Genomic DNA, 21,612 nt, shown 5'->3' on the forward strand with positions numbered 1-21,612 from the left:
CCCCCCCCGCCACGTGACCGGGGCAGCCAATGGGCGCCCGGGCTGCCCCCAACTTATTACTGACTCTACTTCCCCGCCAGCACCGAGTCGTTACGCGGAAACCCCGCAGCCCCGGACCGCGGCGGGTCCGCCGCCCGCGCCCGCCATGTCGGCTCCCGGGACCCTCAGCGGCTACTACGTGGACTCCTTCCTGGTGGCGGAGGGGGACGAGCTGGCGGCCCCCCGCTACCCCCCCGCCCCGCTGGGGCCTCCCCCCCCGCCGCGGCCGGCGGGGCTGGCCGAGCACCCCGAGCTGGCCCCCTGCAGCTTCCAGCCCAAGGCGCCCGTCTTCGGGCCCCCCTGGAGCCCCGCGCACCCGGCCGGAGCCGGCGGGGTCCCAGCCGTCTACCATCCCTACGCCCACCACCAGGCGCCCGACGGCAGGTACATGCGTTCGTGGCTTGAGCCTGTGCCGGGCTCCTTGTCCTTCCCCGGGTTACCGACCGGCAGGCATTACGGCATTAAACCCGAACCGCTGGCGGCCAGGAGGGCTGACTGTACCACGTTTGACACTCACACTTTGTCTCTCTCTGATTATGCTTGTGGTTCTCCTCCAGTTGATAGGGATAAGCAAAGCCACGAAGGCGCATTCTCTGAAAGCAATGGAGAAAGCGAGGCAAACGGGGAGAAACCGCAGATCGATCCAAGTAAGTGGCGCCGGGGGGGGTGGCGGGCTCCGGGCGCGGGGAGGTGGCGGGGCGCCGGGGCTCGTTGCGGGGCCGAGCACCGGCTGCCGCCGCCGTTCCAGCTCGCCGGGCTCTGCCATCTGCAAAAAAAAAAAAAGGAGGGGAAAAAAAAAAAAAAAAAAAGCCAGCGCTGCCTTTCGCAGGCTCGGACGGAATCTGGGACGGCTTGGGCTTTCCGGGCTCAAAGGAAAACAAAAGCTCACCCTACAACTGCAACTTAAGAAATTAAATTTAAAAAAAAAAAAAGGGCAAAACCCGTTCGCCCCCGCCCCAGCCAGCCCAGCAACCCCCGCGGGACACGCTCGCACCCCTCTGCCCCGGGCGAGGGCGAGCGCCGGGGAGAGGGCGCCCAGCAAGCACTGGGTGCGAAGCTGAGCGTGTTTTTGGAGGCGGCTATTGCGGGGCCGAGGGCAGAAACCTCGCCGCTGACTTGGTGGGGGGTGTGTGTGTCCCCCTCCCCACTGCGTCTCCTCGGTGGAAAACCCCGGGCTGGATGCTCCCAGGGCTGCGCGACCGGTGGCAGAGCGCCTCGGGACTGCTATCGCGATTAACGCCGCGCGAATCGGGGTCCTAAGCGGCCGAGGTTTTGATCACGGCCGCTGCAGGCCGACTCGCCAGCTCCCTAGGTCCTGGCGGCGATGACACGGGAGAAGGTCGAAAGTAAAACGTGAAACGGTTTCGATGACATGTCGGTCTGGCTGGTCGCCCCCCGGGCTGGCAGTTTGCGGGGGGGGGGTGTGCGGGGGGAGGCCAGGAAGGAGGGAGGGAGCTAGCAGAGAGAGAGAGAGAGAGAGGGAGGGAGGAGGAGAAAGAGTATTTTAAAATTGCATCCTACAAACAATAAAAAAGGCGGGGGGGGGTGGCGGGGGCGGCGGGGCTTTGCCGCGTGTGGTTGCGTGTGACCTCTCCGTGCGAGTGTATTTCGGAGTCCATTGTGCCCCCACCATCCTCTGTGCCTGGGGAAGCGAGAGCCCCGTCCTTAATGCCACCGTCGGGACACCTACGTGGCTGGTCCTGCGTGGGTCTCTCTCCTCAGCCCACTCAATAACTCCCCTCACCCCCCCGAGCCTGAGCTTCTGTTGTTTTCGTTGTAGATAATCCAGCTGCAAACTGGCTCCACGCAAGGTCCACCAGGAAAAAGCGGTGCCCTTACACCAAGCACCAGACGCTGGAACTGGAGAAGGAGTTTCTGTTCAATATGTATCTCACCAGGGACCGTAGGTACGAGGTGGCCAGACTCCTCAACCTGACCGAGAGACAAGTGAAAATCTGGTTTCAGAACAGGAGGATGAAAATGAAGAAAATCAACAAAGATCGAGCGAAGGACGAATGATGGCGACAAGCGCGTTAAACTGAAAATGCGTACAGTAAAAAAAAAAAAAAAAAAAAAAAAAGAAAAAAAGAGAATAAAGTTTAAAACAAACAAACAAAAAAATCCTCCCCTCGAGCCCTGCCATGCAATGCGTCTGGGTCCAGGCCTCATTTTTTTTCCCATGGCAAATTCTGATTATGCTTGTACCTTGATTGTCACTGTGGCCAGTTTGCCAGGAGAGGTACAGTAAGACTTTTAATTCTCTAATAGGAAAGAAAAAGGGGGCATTAGCACGAGAAAGCTGTTCAGCTGGCTTGTATAAACCTACCTGTTTCCTCACTTACGGAAAGAAAGAATTAAAAAGAAAAAAAAGAGAAAAAAACTACCTTTTCATAATGCACAACTATTTGCGGACTGTATAGTTTAGTCTATGTAGTTAATTTTATTCGCTCTTTGCGCGGCGGAGAGATCTCTGCTCTAATACTTGAACACTGTGTTTTATTGTGGTAATTATGTTTGTGACTCAATTTATGTGCTTGGGTGCTGTACCGGATGTAATGGTGTAAGCTAGAATTCAATTTGAACTCAGGTTGTTTATTATAAAAATTGCATAGAGTATAGCTCTGTAGTGTATTAAGTCTTTCCTGTATAATTAGACACTTAACCTTTGATTGTAAAATATATATTATATATATATCTCAGCGGAAAAAAAAAAAAAAAAAAGAAAAAAAAAAGGTAGGAAAAAAAGTTCGTCCGGGATGTCTGGGAATTACGGTTCTCGAAATATTGAAGCAAGTCATTTTAGTATGCACAGTTGATATATATATAGTACTGTCTTTGTCGGCTGTATATATAATCTATATATTAAAAAAAGTAAATAAACAGACTAGCCTAAATATTGTTTTTGCACCAGTGAGCAGTTATCAGATTTCGGAGCTATACGTATATGTGAAAAGGGTAACTACCTATGGTTTACGTTTTAATTTTAATCGAATGATTTGATGGTTATTGTAATGAAGGTTAATTTTATTGATAATAAATTATACACTATAAAAACCTACATTTGGTTATTGTAAACTTGTATCCGCTTAAAAAAATAAATCTGGGAAGTTATGTTGACGCTGAACATACACTGTCTATTTTTAAATAGTTACCTCATGACCTACTGACCAAATCGTTGTGTTGAGATGATATTTAACTTTTTGCCAAATAAAATATATTGATTCTTTTATGTTTTGTGATGGTTTAAGATTATTGAGGAGGGGGTCCTTCCACGGCACACCGGAGTTCGCCAGCAGACGTGGCGGGGCTGGGCCAGCAGAATTATTGCCCCCGAGCCAAGGCAAACCCATGGTTCTATGAATGCAGACCCCAGGGGATGAAAATTTGGGCGTATTTTGGTCCTCAGTGGGCAGATTTGGGTCCCAGATGCCTTTGCTTCGCTGAGAGGAGGCACGGGGGTGTCCCGTTCCCCCCCCCCGGGTAGGGTTTGGTAAGCCGGCGGGGTGGGAGCCCCTTCGGACGGCAGCGGGGGCCACTCCCGAGCCGAGGCGGTTTTAATAAATTCGCCTGGCGGGGCCAGGGGGATTTGGGACCAAACCAAAATGTCCGGCGTTCTTCAGTGCGGACAATAATGTAAATCAGCTCAGAGAGCGACATTTAAGCTGCGGTGGTTAATTGGCCTCCCCCAGAAAATGTCCAGCACCAAGCGTGCTTCGAGAAGCCCTGTGAGCAGGCTCGCCTCCCAAGCGCGTTCAGCTAAAATTCCCTGCGAGAGATAATTGCCCGTGCAAAATATGTTATTTCAAAAGTCACACTTTTTTTCCTTCCCTTGCCTTGACGTTTGAGATTTTTTTTTTCTCTCCCTTTTAAATGTCCCGTGGCAAATAACCCCTTGCATTTTACTAGCGCCTCAGATTATATATGTATGTACAGATAGATATAGATACAGATAAAATTTTACTGACACTTATAGTAGAATTTATGGTGTCAATTTTAGTCGTTGATTTAGCCGAAGGAAAGAGCTGGGCTGGCAGCAGGCTAGAGCAGGGAAGACGAAATAGGATTTATTTTCAAAAACAGAAAGAAGGTTTCTTTGCAGTGGAAGATTTCCACACCACACCCCCCACCCCCTCAATTGCACCCACCCCTCCCCCGTCGCCCCAAGCCAAACCAAGCTCAGCAACAAAAGAAAATAGCGATGTCTGTGAGCTTGCTGAATTTTACCCTTGTTTCGGGCGGACATCTTACTGCTCAGAGCAGTGGATATCATCCACAAGGCGAGCGGCAGCGCAATGCCGCGCCACGCCGGCCCCTGTTTGCAAATAATGTCGATTAATAATAAACCCCTTTTGTTTTAGGAAGGTTCGCTTGCGTCCATCTATGTATTTAAAGTAAAAGAAGACGGAACACGCTCGTGGTCTTGGCAGAAGTTGTTGTTAGGAAAATTCAGAGCCATGCAGCGCAATAAAAGAAAATGACTGCTGTAACCGTTTATGGGGTGTAAAACGCTGCGGGGCTAAAGACAAAACTTAGGGAGCCGGCAAGAAGTTTACAGATGTGCAGAGCTGCGGGAGGGGGGAAGGAAAAAAAAAAAAAAAAGGCGGCGAGCGGCTTTCGGCTTCACCTAAAACAAAAAATAAAAAAAGAAATCCGGGGTAAGATTTGATGAGTTGTAATTAGCAAAAGGGAGCTCGTTGTGGTGTGAACACAGAGAAAAAGCCCCTAATTGATCCCCGAGCCTGTATTCGGGGATGCTGGGACGCCCTCTGTTGTTGCAGACGGAGGCAACTTCAAAGAATTGGCATTAAGAGTGTGTAATAAATGACGGGTCTGCAAACTGTCTGGAATTCGGCTCTTAATGAGTTTACAACTGTCCAGCCACAATTAAGATTTTCTACAAAAGCCTTTTCATTTGTTTTGTCTGGCTGTTTTAGATAAAGCGGGCGAGCGGAAATAACAACCTTTTATTGGCCTTCCCCTGCCCAAACCCGGGCTGGGAGGTGGACATTTATCTTCCCGGGCGCTGGCGGGCAAGAGGCGCTGGCTCCGCGGGGCCGGCACGGCGGGGGGGGCGCGGGGGGGTGGCGGCGGCGGGGGCGGCGGTGGCGGCCGCGCGGCGGCAGGTGGCGCTGTGAGCCCGCGGAAAGGCGCTCGCCCGCCCGCCATCAAGCGCTCGGCCGCCGACCCCGGAGCTCCTAAAATGTCGACTGGGTGGGAACCGACGGGTCGGGTCTGGCGAAGGCCGGGAGGGTTGGGGGGGTTTATACCCCTCCTCCGTTATCCCCGGTGTGCGGTGGGGGATGCCCCACCGTCAACCCGGTCGGGGTGGCGTTCCCCCCCTCGGTGCTCCCGCGGCAGTCGCCGCCAAGCACAACCCCCTCGTCGATTATTCCCAAAACACCGAGGCGTTTCCTACCGGCTAACGGAGACGCAGGGAGTCCCGGCACGAAATGCCAGCTCCTCACTGCCCCGTGCCCCAAACCTTCGCCCTTCGGCGAAGCTCCTCAGCCTGCAAACAGAGCGACCCAGTGAGAAAGGAAATATTTGGAGAAAAGAGGGAGCTGAGGGGTTCGGGCAGCATGGAAGAGGGTCTCCCCGGCTCAACCTGGGGGGAGAGCCCCCGGAGACGGGTTTTTCCCGTGCGCTCCTCCGCCCCGCGTAGCTGGAGCCGCAGCCGTGCGGGGAAACGGCCGCGCCGCAGCCACCCCGTTCGAACACTATTTACCGGCGAGTGGAACTCCTCAACAGCTGTCTGAGACAAAAAATCCCTGCCTGTGTCCCCAGCAATTGCAGCTCTCTGGGACCCGCCGTAATTCTATGATACTGATGCGAGCAGGCTGACGCTCTGCAAACTTGACGCGTCTCCCAAAGTCATGCCTAACTTCTCCTCGCCTCTCGGTTCGATTTCCTCCCGTCCTTTTCGTATTTGGTTTTTTTTTTTCCGTTTTGCTTTTGTTGGCTGTCGCGTCTGGAGAATGAGGCTTAGTGGGGAGTTGCAGAGTGTTTTCAGATGGCGGTTGCCAAAAGAGAAGGGAGGAAAAGTAACTGGAAGGAAAATACAGGCAGGAGGAAAGGAAGCATAAAATGTGGGCTGAAGTACGGACGTTGTGTTTTTCGAGTTAAAGCCAGACAAGTAAACAAATCGCTGCATAGTACTCCGTAACAGAACTACTTTGCGTTTTATTTACGTTTCCTTAAATCAGAGCCAATGTCTTTATATCGAAATTCTGCATCTGGAAGGAACGCGCGCACTGAGAGGTTTTTTCCCCATGCTTGTTCAAAGCTTCATTTCTTTCTAGGGATAAAGAGCAACAGCCACAGCCACTCCCTGCTTTCTAACAAGAACCTTCCTATCAAATGTTTGTCTACAATGGCATTGCTAAACTTACTGTGATTAATTATTTTTTTTTCCTTGGGCTGTATAATTACATTGAAATTAAAAAGTGTTTATGCGTCGTCATACCAAGTAATGACTTGGCACAGTGTGCTCCATTATAATCGTAGATAAATTACGGCGAGAACGGATTCCAAAACAACAAAATCCTCGCTAGTATGAACCACGTCAAGACACTGCTTAATACACAAGTCATAATCATGTAGTGCTCCCAGGTCGCTTGTAACTTATGAGCACCGTTTTATCACTACCTTTTTCTTCCCGGAAAAGCTCAGAAGGCAAAGAGAGGTAGTCCAGAGCTCACACGAAAAAAAAAAAAACCACAATGAATCCCGCATAGGGGATTATTTTTAAAGCGTGCGAGAATACTGCGGTGACCGAAACCTTGCGATCTGTGCTCTTTCTCCGCTTTCCTCTCCTGGAAAAAAAATACATTAAAATGAAACGCGCATTTTCAGGCGCGGGGATCCAGCCTGGTCTTGCGTGCGACAAAACGAGATATTTCAGAGGCTGTTTCAGAGGCAGCGTTATGCCTAACACGCAAGGGGGGGGGGGAAGTAAATAAGGTGGCGGGGACCCATGTCTGGGGGTCCGTTTAAGATTTATTCAGTGAAGGCGTTTTGAGAAACCCTAGGGGTTGGCAGGGAAAAAAAAAAAAAGCCGAGAGCAAAAAAAAAAAAAAAAAGAGGTGGCGGCAGTAAACACGCGCGAAGAAAAATACATAAATGTGCAAATGGTACCGAATCAGAGAGCTCGAAATACAACCACCCGGCTAATTTATTCGGCCCTGCGCTATCCGTGTTTAAGTCTAGACATTGGTTATATTTGCTGTTTCTTTCTTCTTGCATCTTGGTATGTTGTCACCAGAGGAGCAATTTATTGGTCTAATGTCATCTGCTTCAGCCTCTTTGATCTTCTTGGTCTTCGTCTTGTTTGCTTCGCATTCGTTTAACTTCTCGGGCCTTTATTCCCTTCCTCTTCTGCCTCTTCTGCCAGCGGGTTCCCACGTCGCGAGTCGCGACCGCGGGTATATCGTCTAATATCGGCGATTTGGAAGAAATAACCAAAGGGGGCTCTTTCGCCAGCTTCTCCCTCACGCCTAGCGAATAACAACCGCGTTTGCGCGTATTTAATGCTTGGCAAATATCTGGGCGCAGCCGCCACATTGGCGCGCTCGGAAGCACCGGTATCTCCGGGACCCGGCTTTAGGGAATTTGCTGGCTTCTGTCAGTAACCTGTATTCGCGGGGCTGCAATAACCGCACAGGAAGAGTCCCGGAGAGTGCGTGTGTGCTGGAGGTGCGGGTGAGGGGGGGGGGAGAGGGTGTCCCGCGTTTACAAATAGTAAAGTTTAGGGTCCGTGCGAAATATCTCCGAGAACAATTTTAAGGGGTGAGAAAGCCTTTGTACACGGGGCACCAAACTATAATTGAAAGGAGAATTTCCGGGGCAATTCCATTGTGCTCCTTCCAGTTTATGATGTGCAATACAGGCAGGCAGTAAAAGCTGTCTTTACCCGGACTCCCCGTCCGAGGGAAGGAAACTCATTTTACGATCCGTTTAAAGGGAGGGCGCGGCGCAGCATCCTCCGCCGAGGACTGAGGATCACGGAGAGCCGTTCGCGCTGTTGGAGAGCCCCGCGCCCGGAGCAGCGGCAGCCCTCCCCGCCGTCCCGGCTGCGCATAGGGCTGCGGGGTGCGCGGGGCGGAGAGGTACGCGGGGCGCGAAGCGGGCGGCGGAAAGTCGAAGCCGTTCGGAAATGAGTTCTTCGGCTCTGGGGTGTTTAATTTATTTTGGTTCAGTTTTTAGTTTGAAGGCGTTCGGAAAGCTGAGTCCTAGCTTGGTTTTTTTTTGGTCTCTATTTTTTTTTTCTTCGGGGGGGGGTGACCTTGGTGCTTTTTTTTTTTTTTTTTTTTTTTTTTTTTCCCGAGGGGGAAAACGCCAGGGCCCGCTGCAGGGGAGCACCGTGATTTTTGGGGTCACCCCCCCCCAGCTTATTTTCCTTGCGGGAATAAACAACGCGTGGGTGGCGAACAGCTTCCATTACAGCTTATATTTTATTTTATTATATTCCCCCCCCCACGCCCCCCGGCCCGCCTAAAGGACCGCCGGGGTGCGCGTCCCTGCTGGAGGGGGGGCCGAGCACGCCCGCCGCCCCCTCCAGCCCCCTCTCCGCGGCGCCGTCGGGGGGCGGGGGGGGGCGGCGGCGGCTGGAGGGCGCTGCCGGGCCCGGCGGCGGCGGCGTCCCGGGGCCGACCACGGCCGGGCACCGTCGGGCCGCGGCCGGCACCACCTGTGAGGCGGGCGGGGATTGGCGGGCGGAGTCATATGACCGGTCACGTGCCCGAGGCAGCTCAGTCCAAAAGAAAATGGGGTTTGGTGTAAATCTGGGGGTGTAATGTTATCATATATCACGCTACCTCGTAAAACCGACACTGAAGCCTGCCGGACAACAAATCACGGGTCAAAATTATGAGCTCTTCGTATTATGTGAACGCGCTTTTTAGCAAATATACGGCGGGGGCTTCTCTTTTCCAAAATGCGGAGCCTACTTCTTGCTCCTTTGCCAGCAACTCCCAGAGAAGCGGCTATGGACCGGGCGCGGGTGCCTTCGCCTCCTCCATGCCCGGCTTGTACAATGTGAACAGTACCATATACCAGAGCCCGTTCTCTTCCGGATACAGCCTGGGCTCTGACGCCTACAACCTGCATTGTTCCTCTTTTGATCAGAACATTCCCGTCCTCTGCAATGAGCTAACCAAACCCAGCTGTGAGAAAGCGGAGGAAAGCAACCTGCACAACCAGGCTGAGCCTAATTTCCGGATATACCCCTGGATGAGGTCTTCAGGTAGGGGCAAGCGGAGAGGGGCTCCGGAGTCGTGGCAGCCGGGCGAGAGCCTGTCGCCAGGATGACTGTCAGCACAGCCTTTATGGTTTTAATTATAGCCGAGGCGCCATTGCGTAGAAAGCCCGTGGCATTGTATGTAAATGAGTACCATAAAACTTTTTATTGCCCAATTAATGGGTTCTAGCCTCGTAAATTTATTTAACTCCGTTTGCTACGGAATTTTAGCGTGGAGTTGATTTGCGCTGTTTGCCGTAGAAACGTGCGGAGAGTCGGCCGCGGGCTCCCGGAGCCCCCGCGGGTGAGCGTACCCCCTGCCCTCTGCCGAAGTTGGGCAAAAAACCGCGCTCGCTGGGGAAGGCGGAGGGGCGAGGGGCGTTCAGGAGCTGGGGACGGGCTGCCGAGGGCTTCGCCTTGCCCACGTTGCCGAGAAGTGCCACTCTCGTGTGCCGTCCACCCCCCCCCCGCCCTTTCCACGGAGATAAGGATCTATAGAAATGTACTGAACAGGAAAACGGGGCGGGGGGGGGGGGGTGTGCTGGGGGCGAGAGGCTGTGAAAAAGGAGAGCTCTCTTCTGGACCTAAATGCGATGTATTGTTTACGATCCAGGCGGCGGGAGGGGGGGGTGTGGGGGGAGCCCCCGACATTAAAATCAAATAAATACAGCCCGGCCTTCCAGATTTTTATTTCCCCTTGCAAAACGAGAAAGTCTGGAAGGTTTTAGGGAAATGCATCGCCTGGGGTGAAAGTTCCTCCTCCCAAAAGCAATTTCCTCCCCCACCTCCTCTGCTGAACGCTTTCGCTCCACTTTTTCTAGGTCTCGAGCAACTTAATTTTTGCCCTGCCTGAGCAGGGCAGGTCGTGTGGCTGAAATGTCTTTGTTAGGGCGGGGGGGGGGGGGGGGGGGGGGGCGGGTGGGAAGCGAGAAGGGGAACATTCACTCTCGCTCGGCCACTTTTAGTGTATATGTGTATTTATTTAAAAAATAATAACAAGGGGGTGGAAAAAAAAATAGAAAGATAAAACTTTCCACTTCTCTTCTTGCCTAACTCCTGGCCGTGTGTGCCTGCTTTCAGGTCCAGATAGGAAACGAGGGCGCCAGACCTACACCCGCTACCAGACCCTGGAGCTGGAGAAGGAATTCCACTTCAATCGCTATCTGACTCGGCGGCGGAGGATAGAGATCGCCCATGCCCTCTGCCTGACGGAGAGGCAGATCAAAATCTGGTTCCAAAACCGGAGGATGAAGTGGAAGAAGGAGCACAAGGAAGAGAGCTCCAGCACCCCGGCTCCCAACGAGCCCACGGCAGCAGCAGCCTCCGTCGAGAAAGTGGAAGAGGACGAAGAGGAGGAGGACTAAGGAGTCCCACTCGAGGAAACGATCTCTCCGTATGATGATGTATGCACATGACAGTTGGAAAAGCTCCCTTTAAAGAAAAAAAAAAAGATAAAGACTGGCGCTTTTTATTTAAAAAAAAAAAAGAAAAAAAAATCAGTTCCCTTTAATAATCATATTGCAAGAGAGCGTTTGCAAACATGAAAACGTTTCTTGGGGTGGTTTTCCAGCCTTCTCTCCATTCTCCCGTACTCCCCAAACCTGCCCTGTGTCGAATCTTTCGGTAATCTCTCCTAAGAGCATCCTACAATCATTTCGTTTTTCGTTCACCCGTACCTGGGTGGGTTTGTCCAGGAGACATTTCAGTGGGAGAACTGCTGCTTGCACAGATAGCAAACCGTGACCTTCCGAAGTAACTACCTGACTCGACTGTCCCAACCGTGTGTAAGGGGAAAAGTGCATTAGGCTCACATTAAGAAAAACTACCTAATTTTGAATAAGTAGCTCTGCACTTCTCTTTTTTTCTTTATTTTTTTTTTTAATTATTGTTAGTAAAGTATCATAACTAACAGCTACACTAACAAAAAAGGTTAAACAGCAAGTAAGGGGACAAAAAAAGATGTTCCACAAACCACTACAATCTACAGCAATGATTTGTACTACCTATTTTCCAGACTACCTATATATCTTGCTCCGCCTACCTATCTTCGAAAGTATACTGTATTTTAGTAGTCAAAAGAAGATAACATTACTAATGTGAATCGCATAATGCTTTTAGCAATGTAAGTGTAGTCGTTCGAAAAGCACGCATCAATAGCTTTGGTATAGAATTTGGTACCGAAAAGGCTAAATATATTTAAATTTAAAATAATATATTTATTCCAAAGCAATTATAAATGAAAACCATATGCTGCAATATATCTTTGTTCTCGATTCTTTACTATTCCGAGTGACGAAGCAAACACACGCCAATATCGTACACAGCGGTTTAATATCTTCTGTTGGCTTCTACCTTCGGCTGCCTCTGCTAAAGGCCGCTTTCTTATTCTAGGTTGATCTTAATATAGCGTAAAGTGTTATTTGAAAAGTCAATCTAAATGACCGCGTAACCACCTTTAAAAAAAATACACTGTTTGTCCTGATTATCCGAACATGTTAATATGTAATACCGTGAATTTTCCTACAATAGCAGATACTGTATATTTGAACGATTTTTTTTGTGTCATTTATATTCGTCTTGGAGCTCATTTGTAAGATCATGTCATAAATTGGGAAGTATGTAATTAATTTGGAAACTTTGTAGCATGATGTATTGTTAAGAACTCTGTATAAATCCGTCTTGAAGGTTTGGCAAAAGTTTATTCAAAAATTGTATGTTACAATGTGTTTCGATGTGTTCGTTGTGAACATTTGAATATGCCGTGTAAGTATTGGAAGTGGAAAAAAAAAATAATCTCTGTGAACTCTCTTTGGAAGTGATACCGTGTACAAGTATCTCCCACGATAAATGTGTTTCATGTTACACAGAAAATAAATATGCTTGTTGACAATGAATTATGTTTCTTTATTAGGGAAACAGTTCGAAGGAAGCATCGAAAAATAATTTACACAGACAAATAAAGAAATTAGACCTTATAAATCTCTTTTTTTTTTTTTCCCCGTGATCAGAGGGCAAAAAAAAATCCTAGGTGATGAATTGATAGGAATCAGTCAATTTCTCTATCTCGACTTAGTGATTTTTTTTCTTTTCCTCCCCTAGCGCAGTTGATTAATAAAGCGGAAAGCCTGCTTTCTGGGAGGGTTTCCTTCCACCCTGCTCCTGCGTCCTCTTGCAATCGCAATCCCGGTCCAGGCGGCCGGCGATCCAGCCCAAATCGCAGGCAGTGAAAGAATATTTGGTGATGAGCAGAAAGTGCGATATGAAACTTCCAAATGTAAACGATCCGGTCGGGTTACGCGTGGGGTTTATGTGTGTGCGGCTTTCGGGGGGCAGCAGGGTGGTCTTAAACAGGGGAAAAAATAGCCCCGCTTTAGAAAAAATGTATCATTTTTGCCAGGTACCGCGTAACGTCAAAGAGTTCTGATATTTTCAATCTTTTAAAAAAATATATTTAAAAAAAAAAAAAGCTCGCCCGAAAAGCCCCTTTGTTCGGCCGGGTAAATACAGGTAGAACCAGAGCATCGTTTGCGCGAAAGTTCCCTTTTTCTAGTACACTCCGCTCCTGGCTAACGTACTAATTGTAATTTTAATAAAATTAGTACAAACTCCAGGTCTTTAAAAAAAAACTCCAGGGCTGGCTCTGTGGTAAGATGGCGCCTCTCTAAGACCTGCCTCTTCTTAGTGATGAGGAAAAGGCCATAAATCCGTTGTTGTTTATGAAAATTTACAACTTTGCAATACAACTTTATGAGTTGTTCGGTTTTTCCATTGGTCGTTGTCGGTCATGTGGACGGTAACCGTGAACATGAACTTTTTTATAATTTCCCTTGCGAGAATAGAGCCGCATTCTTTTGCTGAGCTCTGTCCTGCTTCGGATCTCTCCGGCTTTCAATCCCCATTTCATTTGTTCTTTGTAAGGCAATAGTGAACAGAGTGTGCGGAGGTTCGGCGCAAGCAGCCGCCTAGAACACAGATCCGGGATGGCAATTTCCAGTTCCCCCGCTGGAAGGTGTGGCATATTGGATTCAAAGCACTGGCGTGGCAGATTTTCAACTTGCAACCTGGCTAATTTCCTGCTTCTTCTGGCACCAAAAGGAGGGCGATTCGTCTCCTGTGCAGCCAAAGCGACAGCTGTCAAAGTCGCAGGGGCTCCTGTGAGCCAGAACCTAAAAGGTGAGAAATGTATATGACACTACCGTAAGCAGGGAAACATGGTTTAATACCTTTAAATATTAGACATGTGCAATTAAACCGAATGGAAATGTTGCCGGCCAAAAATAGAGGTGGCTGCAGCTCAGTTAATTTCGCCTTAACCGATGCATGCAAAAATATGGGGGAATAAAATGTCTTTTTTTCTGTTATTTAGCAAGGAAACCGTGGATTTTAAATTTTTTTTCACTAAGTTTATTTCTGTTTGCGTTTGCCAGGGGGTTGCCGTGACATTCAGCTTATTTTCCAGGAATTCAGGTTTAAAGCATCAATCCGAGGGGATTTTTTTTTTTCCAGCAGGAGGAAAAAAAAATTTAAAACCTCCAAATGTATATGTGTATATATATATATAATTTTCGCAGCGTTAACTTAAAATTCATTTGCGGCAGCTGAAATCTAGATGTAATTTATTTTTTGCTATTTCAGAAAAAAAAAAAAAAGGCAAAAAACCACTATTCAGGGCGATGTCTCCTGGTTCGCCCAGGAGAAAGGTTGTTTCTAGGCGGGGGAAACAGCGCGAACGTGCCTTTGATTTTCCTTCCGAGCTCCATCGCTGCCTGCCAAACCCCCACGCCTCGCCGTGGGTCGTTCCGCGCCGCGTTCCCGGCTCTTCCCGGCTTCGCAGCAGCCAAACCGATTTCAGAGCCGGAGACGGAGCTTCCCCCCCTCCTCCATTCCCCCTCCCTTCTCCCCCCCCGCTCCCTTTCTCTCCTTGTTGTGACTGTTGCAGTGGGGCGGGGGGAGCGGCGGCTGGCGGGTCGGTGTGTGCCGGCGCGGGGGGGTGTCGGGGGAGCGGGAACCCCCCGGTACGGCGGCACCGAGACCCTCCCCGCCGTCTCTCCCGCCTGCTCCCGGCGACCGAGCGGCTCGGGAGCGCTTTAAGCGTTGTCCCCGGCTCTTGGCTGGCGCTGCCGGGCTGACCGAGCGTTGCGGTCGCGTTCGCGTTGCGGTATCTGTCCGCCGGACTGGGGCTGCGGCGGGCGCGGGATTATTTATTACGGGGCCGGGGGTGCTCAGTGCTGCCACGGCGTGGCGGAACGGCGGAGGCAGGAGCGGAGCGGCCCCCGCAGCCCCCGGGAAAGGGCTGCTCGGGGGGAAACCCAAATCGAAGACCAAATAAAAAAAAAGGAAGAAAGAAAAGGAAAGAAAGCAATCCAGCCTACCTTTTTCTACGGGAGCATCGGAGCTCGCCCCCGGGCAAGCTATTCCGGCAGGGCCGGCTCTGCCCCCTCCCCTTCCCCTTCGCTGGTACCTCGGTGCGTGTCAGTGTAAAATATCACCGTGGGAGCTGGCTGGGGAGGACCCGCCCGCGCCCCCCCGGCCGGGCTCCCCGAGACCCCGGCAGCCGAAACCACGGCTCCCCTTCCCCGAGCTGCTTGAATTAGGAGCGATCGGAGAAAGGTTGCTTTCGGTGAGGCTGCCGAGCACGGGGAGGGTTTCTCGGCGGGTTTGGATACGAGGAAGCAGGAGGCTTTTAGGCTCTGCAGAGGGTAACTGCCCCGCACCTGCGTCCGAGGGCGGCGGGGGCCGGCGGCCGGGTGTTCGGCCGGGGGTGGAAGGCGAAGCGCCCGGCGGAGGAGGTGCCGGGGGTGCGGGGAACTCCGGGAGCAGATAAAAGGCGGGGGCGCACACCGTGATCGCCAAGCGGGACTGCGTTGTGGCGGCAAAATGCAGCGGTCGGCTTGCTGCTTTCCGGGGCGGGGGGGGGGAACGGCGAAAGGAAACTGCTGCGAGATGTGTCTGGGCAGGGCATTGCCCTGGCAAGGCCAGGGGGTAACAGATGATCGTAATTCGGGGTTTTCTGGGGGGAAGGGGAGGAGCGGAGAGGACGCCTGACTGTGCCTGAAGCGGAGATTGCAGTGCGGATTGTTCGGCTGTCACTGTGACTCCCCTAACGCCACCCGGCCAGGCGAACGTGCGCCTTTCAACCCTCTCAATATCACGCATCAACGAAGGAACGTTTTCGCTGCCTGCGGTCGGGCTTTCGACAGTTTGGTTTGGACACGAACAACAACTTGAGAAAAGAGTCAAAAAGAAAAAAAAAAAGGGAGAAAGAAAAAAGAAATCAGTCTGTAACCGATGCCATAAAATGTAAATATAACTAAGACTGGCGTGATTATTTTCTTTTTTTAAATGCTGGTCTCTGCGTGGTGGGTTGAAACAAAATACAGGCCGGCCACAACTTTTTAAAGTAAGGCCGGTGGGTTTCGCGCGTCCCGAGTATTCATTTTTCACGGCGCGTTTTCGTTCTGACCTATGTTGGCGAAAATCTCTGCTAAAAAACTATTTGTGTTTACCTTGCTGGTTTGCTGGTGTTACCTCCTTTTTTTTAACTCTATTCACGCCGAGTTTAAAAAAAAAACAAAACTTCTTCTGGAGAAGGCTGGCTTTCAGCAAATGCGCGATTGTGAAGTGACCTCCCAAAGCATGCAGCGAGGGAGCCGTGACTCTGCCAGGTGTGTTTACGGATTAGCCGGGCCGCAGAGGTTAAGGAAGTTGAAGGGGGAAAGAGGAAAAAAAAAATAATTGGAGGCAATCAACATCTGAATGTGAAAGTCCAGCTGAGAATGACAACAATACAAACTATTGAGGAGCGGCGTTTTAACTCACCACTGTTTTATAGGTATCGTAATCCGCCCCCGGAAATGAGACAAATAGTCCCCCAACAGCAACAACAAAACTCTCCTTTGAAAGCCGCTTTAGGAAGCGGGGCTCGTACCAGTGTAGCTCCCCGTCAGAGCGCGTTTAAAACTGGGCTGTTCAGTCTGCTGTAACGGGCACGGATTAGGAGCCAGCACAGCTCGGAGCAAACAACCTCACGTTATCTCCAGGAACTGCGGGGTTACGGCCGAATCCAAAGCGCCTCGGCGAGTTTCATCAGCGCCGTTACTGTCCCTGCCCTGGGCCGAGAATTTTATTTCCGCCGTGGGGTGACTGCCATGTTGAAAAATGAAGGTGGAAATGTTTGATTCGTGTGTTATTTCCCTCCCCCGCCCCAAAGACACACATCCGCCTTCGATCAAATTATTCCGAGCAACGACGAAACCGATTGGCTTCTGGCGGCTCGTTAGCGGGGCTGTATTAATTAGAGATAGTCCTACTGGCTCGTTTTTGAATTTGAAGGTTTGATTCCCCCACGGTGCGGGGGAGAAGAGACACGTGGAACTTCATCTGGGCCGCTCGGGGGGCTCCGGGAGCCCGCCCAGCCCTGCACGGGGCCTTCTCGGGCTCTTGGTGCCAATCAAAAATCCTCCCCACGAGGCCGCCGCTTCCCTCCCCGCAGCCGCAACCTCCGCGCTAATTGCGGGGGCGTTCGTTAGGACGCGGGACCTCTCCCACGCGGGACGCGCGAGCTTCTCTCCCGCAGCAGGCAGGGCTCGGCCCCAGGGCGGGCTGCCCGGCTCCGGGGGGAGCCTCAGTCGAGGGGGGATATCAGAGCACGGGGGGGGGGGGGGGGGGGAATCGCCTAAAAACTCCTGGATGGGGTTGCGGCACCGCGGTGGGAGCAGGGAGGCAGGCTGGGCCGCCCCCCCAGACCCCTCTCTCCCTGTTCCACGGCCTCCCTCGGCCACAAACTTTTCCGGAGCGGCCTGCCCGCGGGGACACGCACTGCGCGGGGCCGCCAACTTTTCAGGGTGCCCCCCACCCCCGGCCGCCCGCAGTTTGGGGGGGGGGGGGGGGCTCTGTGTTTGCGCGCTCCCCTCCGCTGCTGTCACGCTGCCCGCCCCGCCGGGAGCCGTGCCGATCGTTACTGCCATTCATCCTCGGCTCTACGGGGAGGGGCGGCGCCGCGGCGGGGGCGCGGCCGGTCCCGGCGGGGCCACGCGGCGGGGCCGGGGCTGCCGGTAAGTTGGCGGCGCGGTGGCGGCGGCGGCGGCGGCCCCGGGGGAGCGGGCGCCGCGCGCGCTCCCATTGGCCGCCCCGCCGTCAGCTGCTCCTATTTTCTGCTGTCGCTTTTGGCGCTCGGCCATCCAGAAACAAACCACTTCGATGACTCCTAATAGTTATCGCCAGATGTACTAATACACAACAAATCACGGTCCGGGAGAGGGGGAGAGCAAATGAGTTCCTATTTCGTGAATCCCGCTTTCCCGGGGAGCCTGCCCGGGGGCCAAGACTCCTTCCTCGGGCAGATCCCCCTTTACCCGGCGGGCTACGATGCTCTCCGGCATTTTCCGGCTTCGTATGGGGCGAGCAGCCTGCAGGACAAGACTTACACCTCACCTTGTTTCTACCAACAGTCCAACACCGTCATTGCTTGCAACCGGGCTTCCTATGAGTACGGAGCCTCTTGTTTTTACTCGGACAAGGAGATCGGTAGCGCCTCTCCCTCCGGCGGTGGCAAGCAGAGGGGGGCCGGGGACTACCCGCACTTTTCTCCCGACCAGCAGTACAAACCCGGCGGCGTCCAAGCCAAAACCGTCAATGACGAAGGCACCGACCGGAAGTACACGAGCCCCGTTTACCCCTGGATGCAGCGGATGAACTCCTGCGCCGGTAAGGAACCGGGGCGGGGGGGGGGGCGGGGGGGAGGCAGGAAGGAAAACTTTCTTTCCCCGAGATATATATATATATATATTTTTTTTTTTTTTTCCCTTTCCTCGGTTGTTAGATAAAGTCCGGACTGCTGGAGGGAGGCAGGGTTCCTGCAGGGCGGTGTGTGTAACGTGAAACCTCCCCCAGGTTATTTTGGGGCTGGCACGTTGGCACCCTGGGAACGGTGGCCGAGATCCTAGCTTGCGGGTTCGCTGGTGGAAGTGACCGGGGAACCCTCAGGAAGCAGGCAGAGAAAAAAAAATAGATAAAGGCGAAAAAAAAAATAGATAAAGGCAAAAAAAAACCCCAAACAATCCAAAAAGGAGAGATAAAACCAGGAGCGGAGCAGTTTTACCGCTCTCCTACAGCCACCCCGCAGCCCCTTCATTGTCAGAACGCGGTGCAGGGGATGTGCCCCCCGCACTGAGGATCCAACGCGCCTGTGGCACGTTCCTCCTCGCCCCCCTCCCCCAGCTCATTAGCCTGCGAGTGTTGGATATTGAGAGCACGTTTCTGGGGCCGTGGGCGCACTCCCACGGCGTCGCGGATTTTCTCTGACTCGCAAGTGCACTTCACATAATTGAACTATTCTGTCCAGGAGTAGTGCTGGGGGCGGGGGGGGGGGAGGTTGTGCTGGAGTGGCACTTCTTTTTAATAACCCCCTATTAAGATGTTTACTTCCAGTGCTTGCTAACGACTCCCCTCCTCCCGAGTTTACGTTTGCTGGACAGTGGGTCGCGTTTCTTTTTTTGGGGGGAAGTTAAACGTTCAGCGAGACCATCCTGATGCCGCTTTGCATTCGAGGGCAATAAATTCCGGAGCAAATGGCAGAGGCTCTGCTGCGATCTCTAGCTGATGTCTATAACTGTGCTCAAACCGCAGACCCTCCGTAGCCCCAGCCCCGGCAACCGAGGGCGTGCGCGTAAACACCCCCGCACACGCGTGCACATCCGCACACGCACGTGCGTGCGGCTCCCCGGGTGGCACGCGCGTGCGGTGTGCGTGTGCGCGCACCGGCTCTCGACACGCTGCGGGGCGATTCCCAGGGGGGCGACCCACCCCGCCGCCCCGAGGTCCACCCCGAAGCCCCTCTCTGCAGCCCGGTCACCCCAGCACCGTCAGCCCGACGCGCGTCCGCGCTTACGGCCCGTCAGGCAGGAGAGAAGGAAAAGAGGGACAAAAAAAAAATGTAAAAGCCTCCAGGAAAGCGGAGCGACACCCCCCCCTCCCCCCAATCCTCCCCCTCCCCCGCGACCGTGCCTGCGAAAGCCGGGCAGAACAGAGTGACCGCTCTTTCTGGTCTGAAATCACTGGGCCCTGTCCAACGCGCTCGTTTTGTCTTTACTTCTGCAGGTACAGTATATGGAGCTCATGGGAGACGAGGGAGGCAGACTTACACCAGATACCAAACGCTAGAGTTAGAGAAGGAGTTTCATTTTAACAGATACTTAACCCGAAGACGACGTATTGAGATTGCAAACGCTCTCTGCCTTACTGAACGCCAGATTAAAATATGGTTTCAAAACAGGCGGATGAAATGGAAAAAGGAAAACAAATTCATAAATTCCACACAGCCCAGCAGCGAAGAAACAGAGGAAAAGTCAGGGGAGTAGAACCACTTTTAATAAACACTTCCAGGCCTTTCCTTAGCGCTCACTATCGCTATTATTATTTGTGTTCCTTCTGCTACTAAAATCCCGTAGGTTTCTCACAGTCTACTAATTCCCAAAAGGCTTGGTTAAAAGACCTACGTTTGCAACCATCTGTGACTTTAATATATGTGGAAGCCCTAACTTTCGAGCTACGGGCGCGTATGTATATAACCACCTTTCCAAAGCGTAGATGGCGTTGCTTAAAGTGTTAGAGTAATGGCCCAGATTATTAAATATTTGAGGTGAGCACCTGTGTGTGGGTGAGTGTCCCAGGCGTGCCTGTGAGAGAAAAGTGAGTGATTTTTTTTTTTTCAATCTAGGAATGTTCGTATTGTAGAAGTACGAGAGATTTTAGAAAATCTTGGGATTATGTTTTTGCTAACTCCCGCTACCCCGGGCCGTCTTGTTATGCTGTGTTTGGGAGCTTATGGTCTGCAGGGGAGGGGAAAAAAAAAAGTTTTACGCATGTATAAGATATTTAATTAGCAAAAAGAAGAAAAATCCTTTTTAAAAATCGTTGTATAAAACCCTGGGTATAAACTTGCAGTTAAAGCGAAGATGAATTGCAGGGAGATTTTTTCAAATGCCCCTAAACTGCCTAATCTGCACTACTATTATTAAAGTAAAAACTCGGCGTTAAACTTCAGGCGAAGCGAGGGAAAAGGTTTCGAAGCGGGCGAATTTCTGTCGTTCGCGTTGAGCTTACGCTGAGGTTTTGGTGAGCTCAGCCCTACACTGAAGGCGCTTTGAATTATGGACTACTTTTCTGGGGCTTCGTGGGCTTGGGTCGGTCTTTTTTTCTTACATTTTCTTTTTTTTTCCTTTTTTATTTTGTTTTATTGAAAGTGTCTGTCGTATGAACTCGGGGATATACTTCCCCACTTTTGTGGTGTTTTAATTCACTTTCGCCTTTCTTAGCACTGGAACAAATAAATAGATACTCTAAGGAAAAGTAGCTGCCATAAAATGATTCTACTTCGAGTTCTCTATAAGTAAAATAAGCGCAGCGAAAATACGGATTAATATATACGTTATAGCTCTCTATATTCTGTTGTGCGTGCGTGAGTGTGCGTGTGAAGCTGCGTACAAACGCGCTTGTACGCGCGTCAAGGCTCTTTTGTTTGGGAGGCAGCGCATTTTGGGCTGCCGCTCTAAACATCTTAAAAGCCAAATCTGGAAAATACTAATGCAAAATGGCTACCGATGCGTTTATAGGGTGGCGGGGGGTTTTTTTTGTTGGTGGTGGTTGTTGTGTTTTTTTTTTTCTTTCTTTCCCCCTTCCCCCGAGAGGTGGAAAATTAGCGGCGGCCGCAAACCCGCCTGGAATTTGACCCCTCTGTTGGGAAAAACGCTGCACGATATTTATCTTCCGTAGGTACCTGCCGCTTCACCCCGGCGGGACCCGGGAGCCTCCCGCAGCCCCCGGCACGGGGAAAAAAAAAAAAGGGGGGGGGGCAAAATTATAATATCTGTATAGAGAGAGAGGGGGACGTCAGCGCTGCCGGCGCCCGAGGACGGCCGGCGCAGGGTTTGTGCGGCGGGGTCCACGAGCCCGGCGCGGAGGGGAGAACCGGCACAAAGCGGGGCGCTCCCCGCACGCCGGGCTCCCGGCGGCCGGGGCGGGGAAGCGGGCCCCGCCGGCCCCGTCCGCGCTCGGCGAGGCGGCGGGCAAGGCGGCCGCTCCCCCCCGCTCCGCTCCGCGCCCCTCCGCGCCCCTCCGCGCCGCCGTCGGGGGCCGTCACCCCGCGCCGACCCCGCCGAGCCGCCGCCCCTCGCCGCCAGCGGGTGGCGCTGTCGGCCGGCGGACGGGCGGGCGGCGGCGGCGGGGACGCGCGGCGGCGGCGCGCCCGGGGCCGCCCGCGCCCTCCCCGCCCCCCCCACCAGTGCACGAGTTTACCTCTAGAGGTCATCAGGCAGGATTTACGACTGGACAACAAAAGC

At 52.3% G+C, this 21,612-nt stretch overlaps 4 protein-coding genes across 6 annotated transcripts in view; all 4 read left to right on the forward strand.

Moving 5' to 3' along the window:
• The first annotated feature begins 99 nt into the window (after positions 1–99).
• On the forward strand, positions 100–3,268 carry HOXA9 (homeobox A9). The gene is made up of 2 exons (XM_075417443.1): positions 100–686; positions 1,820–3,268. The coding sequence occupies exons 1-2, from the start codon at positions 146–148 to the stop codon at positions 2,056–2,058; spliced, it is 780 nt and encodes a 259-aa protein (XP_075273558.1). The 5' UTR covers positions 100–145; the 3' UTR covers positions 2,059–3,268.
• A 5,537-nt stretch (positions 3,269–8,805) lies between these two features.
• On the forward strand, positions 8,806–12,164 carry HOXA7 (homeobox A7). The gene is made up of 2 exons (XM_075419101.1): positions 8,806–9,280; positions 10,355–12,164. Exons 1-2 carry the CDS (start codon positions 8,905–8,907, stop codon positions 10,636–10,638), a joined length of 660 nt encoding a protein of 219 aa, XP_075275216.1. The 5' UTR covers positions 8,806–8,904; the 3' UTR covers positions 10,639–12,164.
• A 1,228-nt stretch (positions 12,165–13,392) lies between these two features.
• Positions 13,393–21,612, forward strand: part of HOXA3 (homeobox A3) — a 44,499-nt gene continuing 36,279 nt past the window's right edge. For 2 of the 3 annotated variants that reach the window (XM_075419093.1, XM_075419094.1), the window contains exon 1: positions 13,402–13,447. The gene's annotated coding sequence lies outside the window, so the exon portion shown is untranslated. Of the gene's footprint in view, positions 13,448–21,612 lie in introns of all 3 variants that reach the window. The other variant, XM_075419096.1, reaches the window with a different exon arrangement.
• On the forward strand, positions 17,372–21,095 carry HOXA6 (homeobox A6). Its single transcript, XM_075419100.1, has 2 exons — positions 17,372–17,980; positions 19,373–21,095. The coding sequence occupies exons 1-2, from the start codon at positions 17,545–17,547 to the stop codon at positions 19,630–19,632; spliced, it is 696 nt and encodes a 231-aa protein (XP_075275215.1). The 5' UTR covers positions 17,372–17,544; the 3' UTR covers positions 19,633–21,095.

The sequence above is a fragment of the Opisthocomus hoazin genome, chromosome 4 (assembly GCF_030867145.1).
Source record: "Opisthocomus hoazin isolate bOpiHoa1 chromosome 4, bOpiHoa1.hap1, whole genome shotgun sequence".
Classification (NCBI taxonomy): domain Eukaryota; kingdom Metazoa; phylum Chordata; class Aves; order Opisthocomiformes; family Opisthocomidae; genus Opisthocomus; species Opisthocomus hoazin.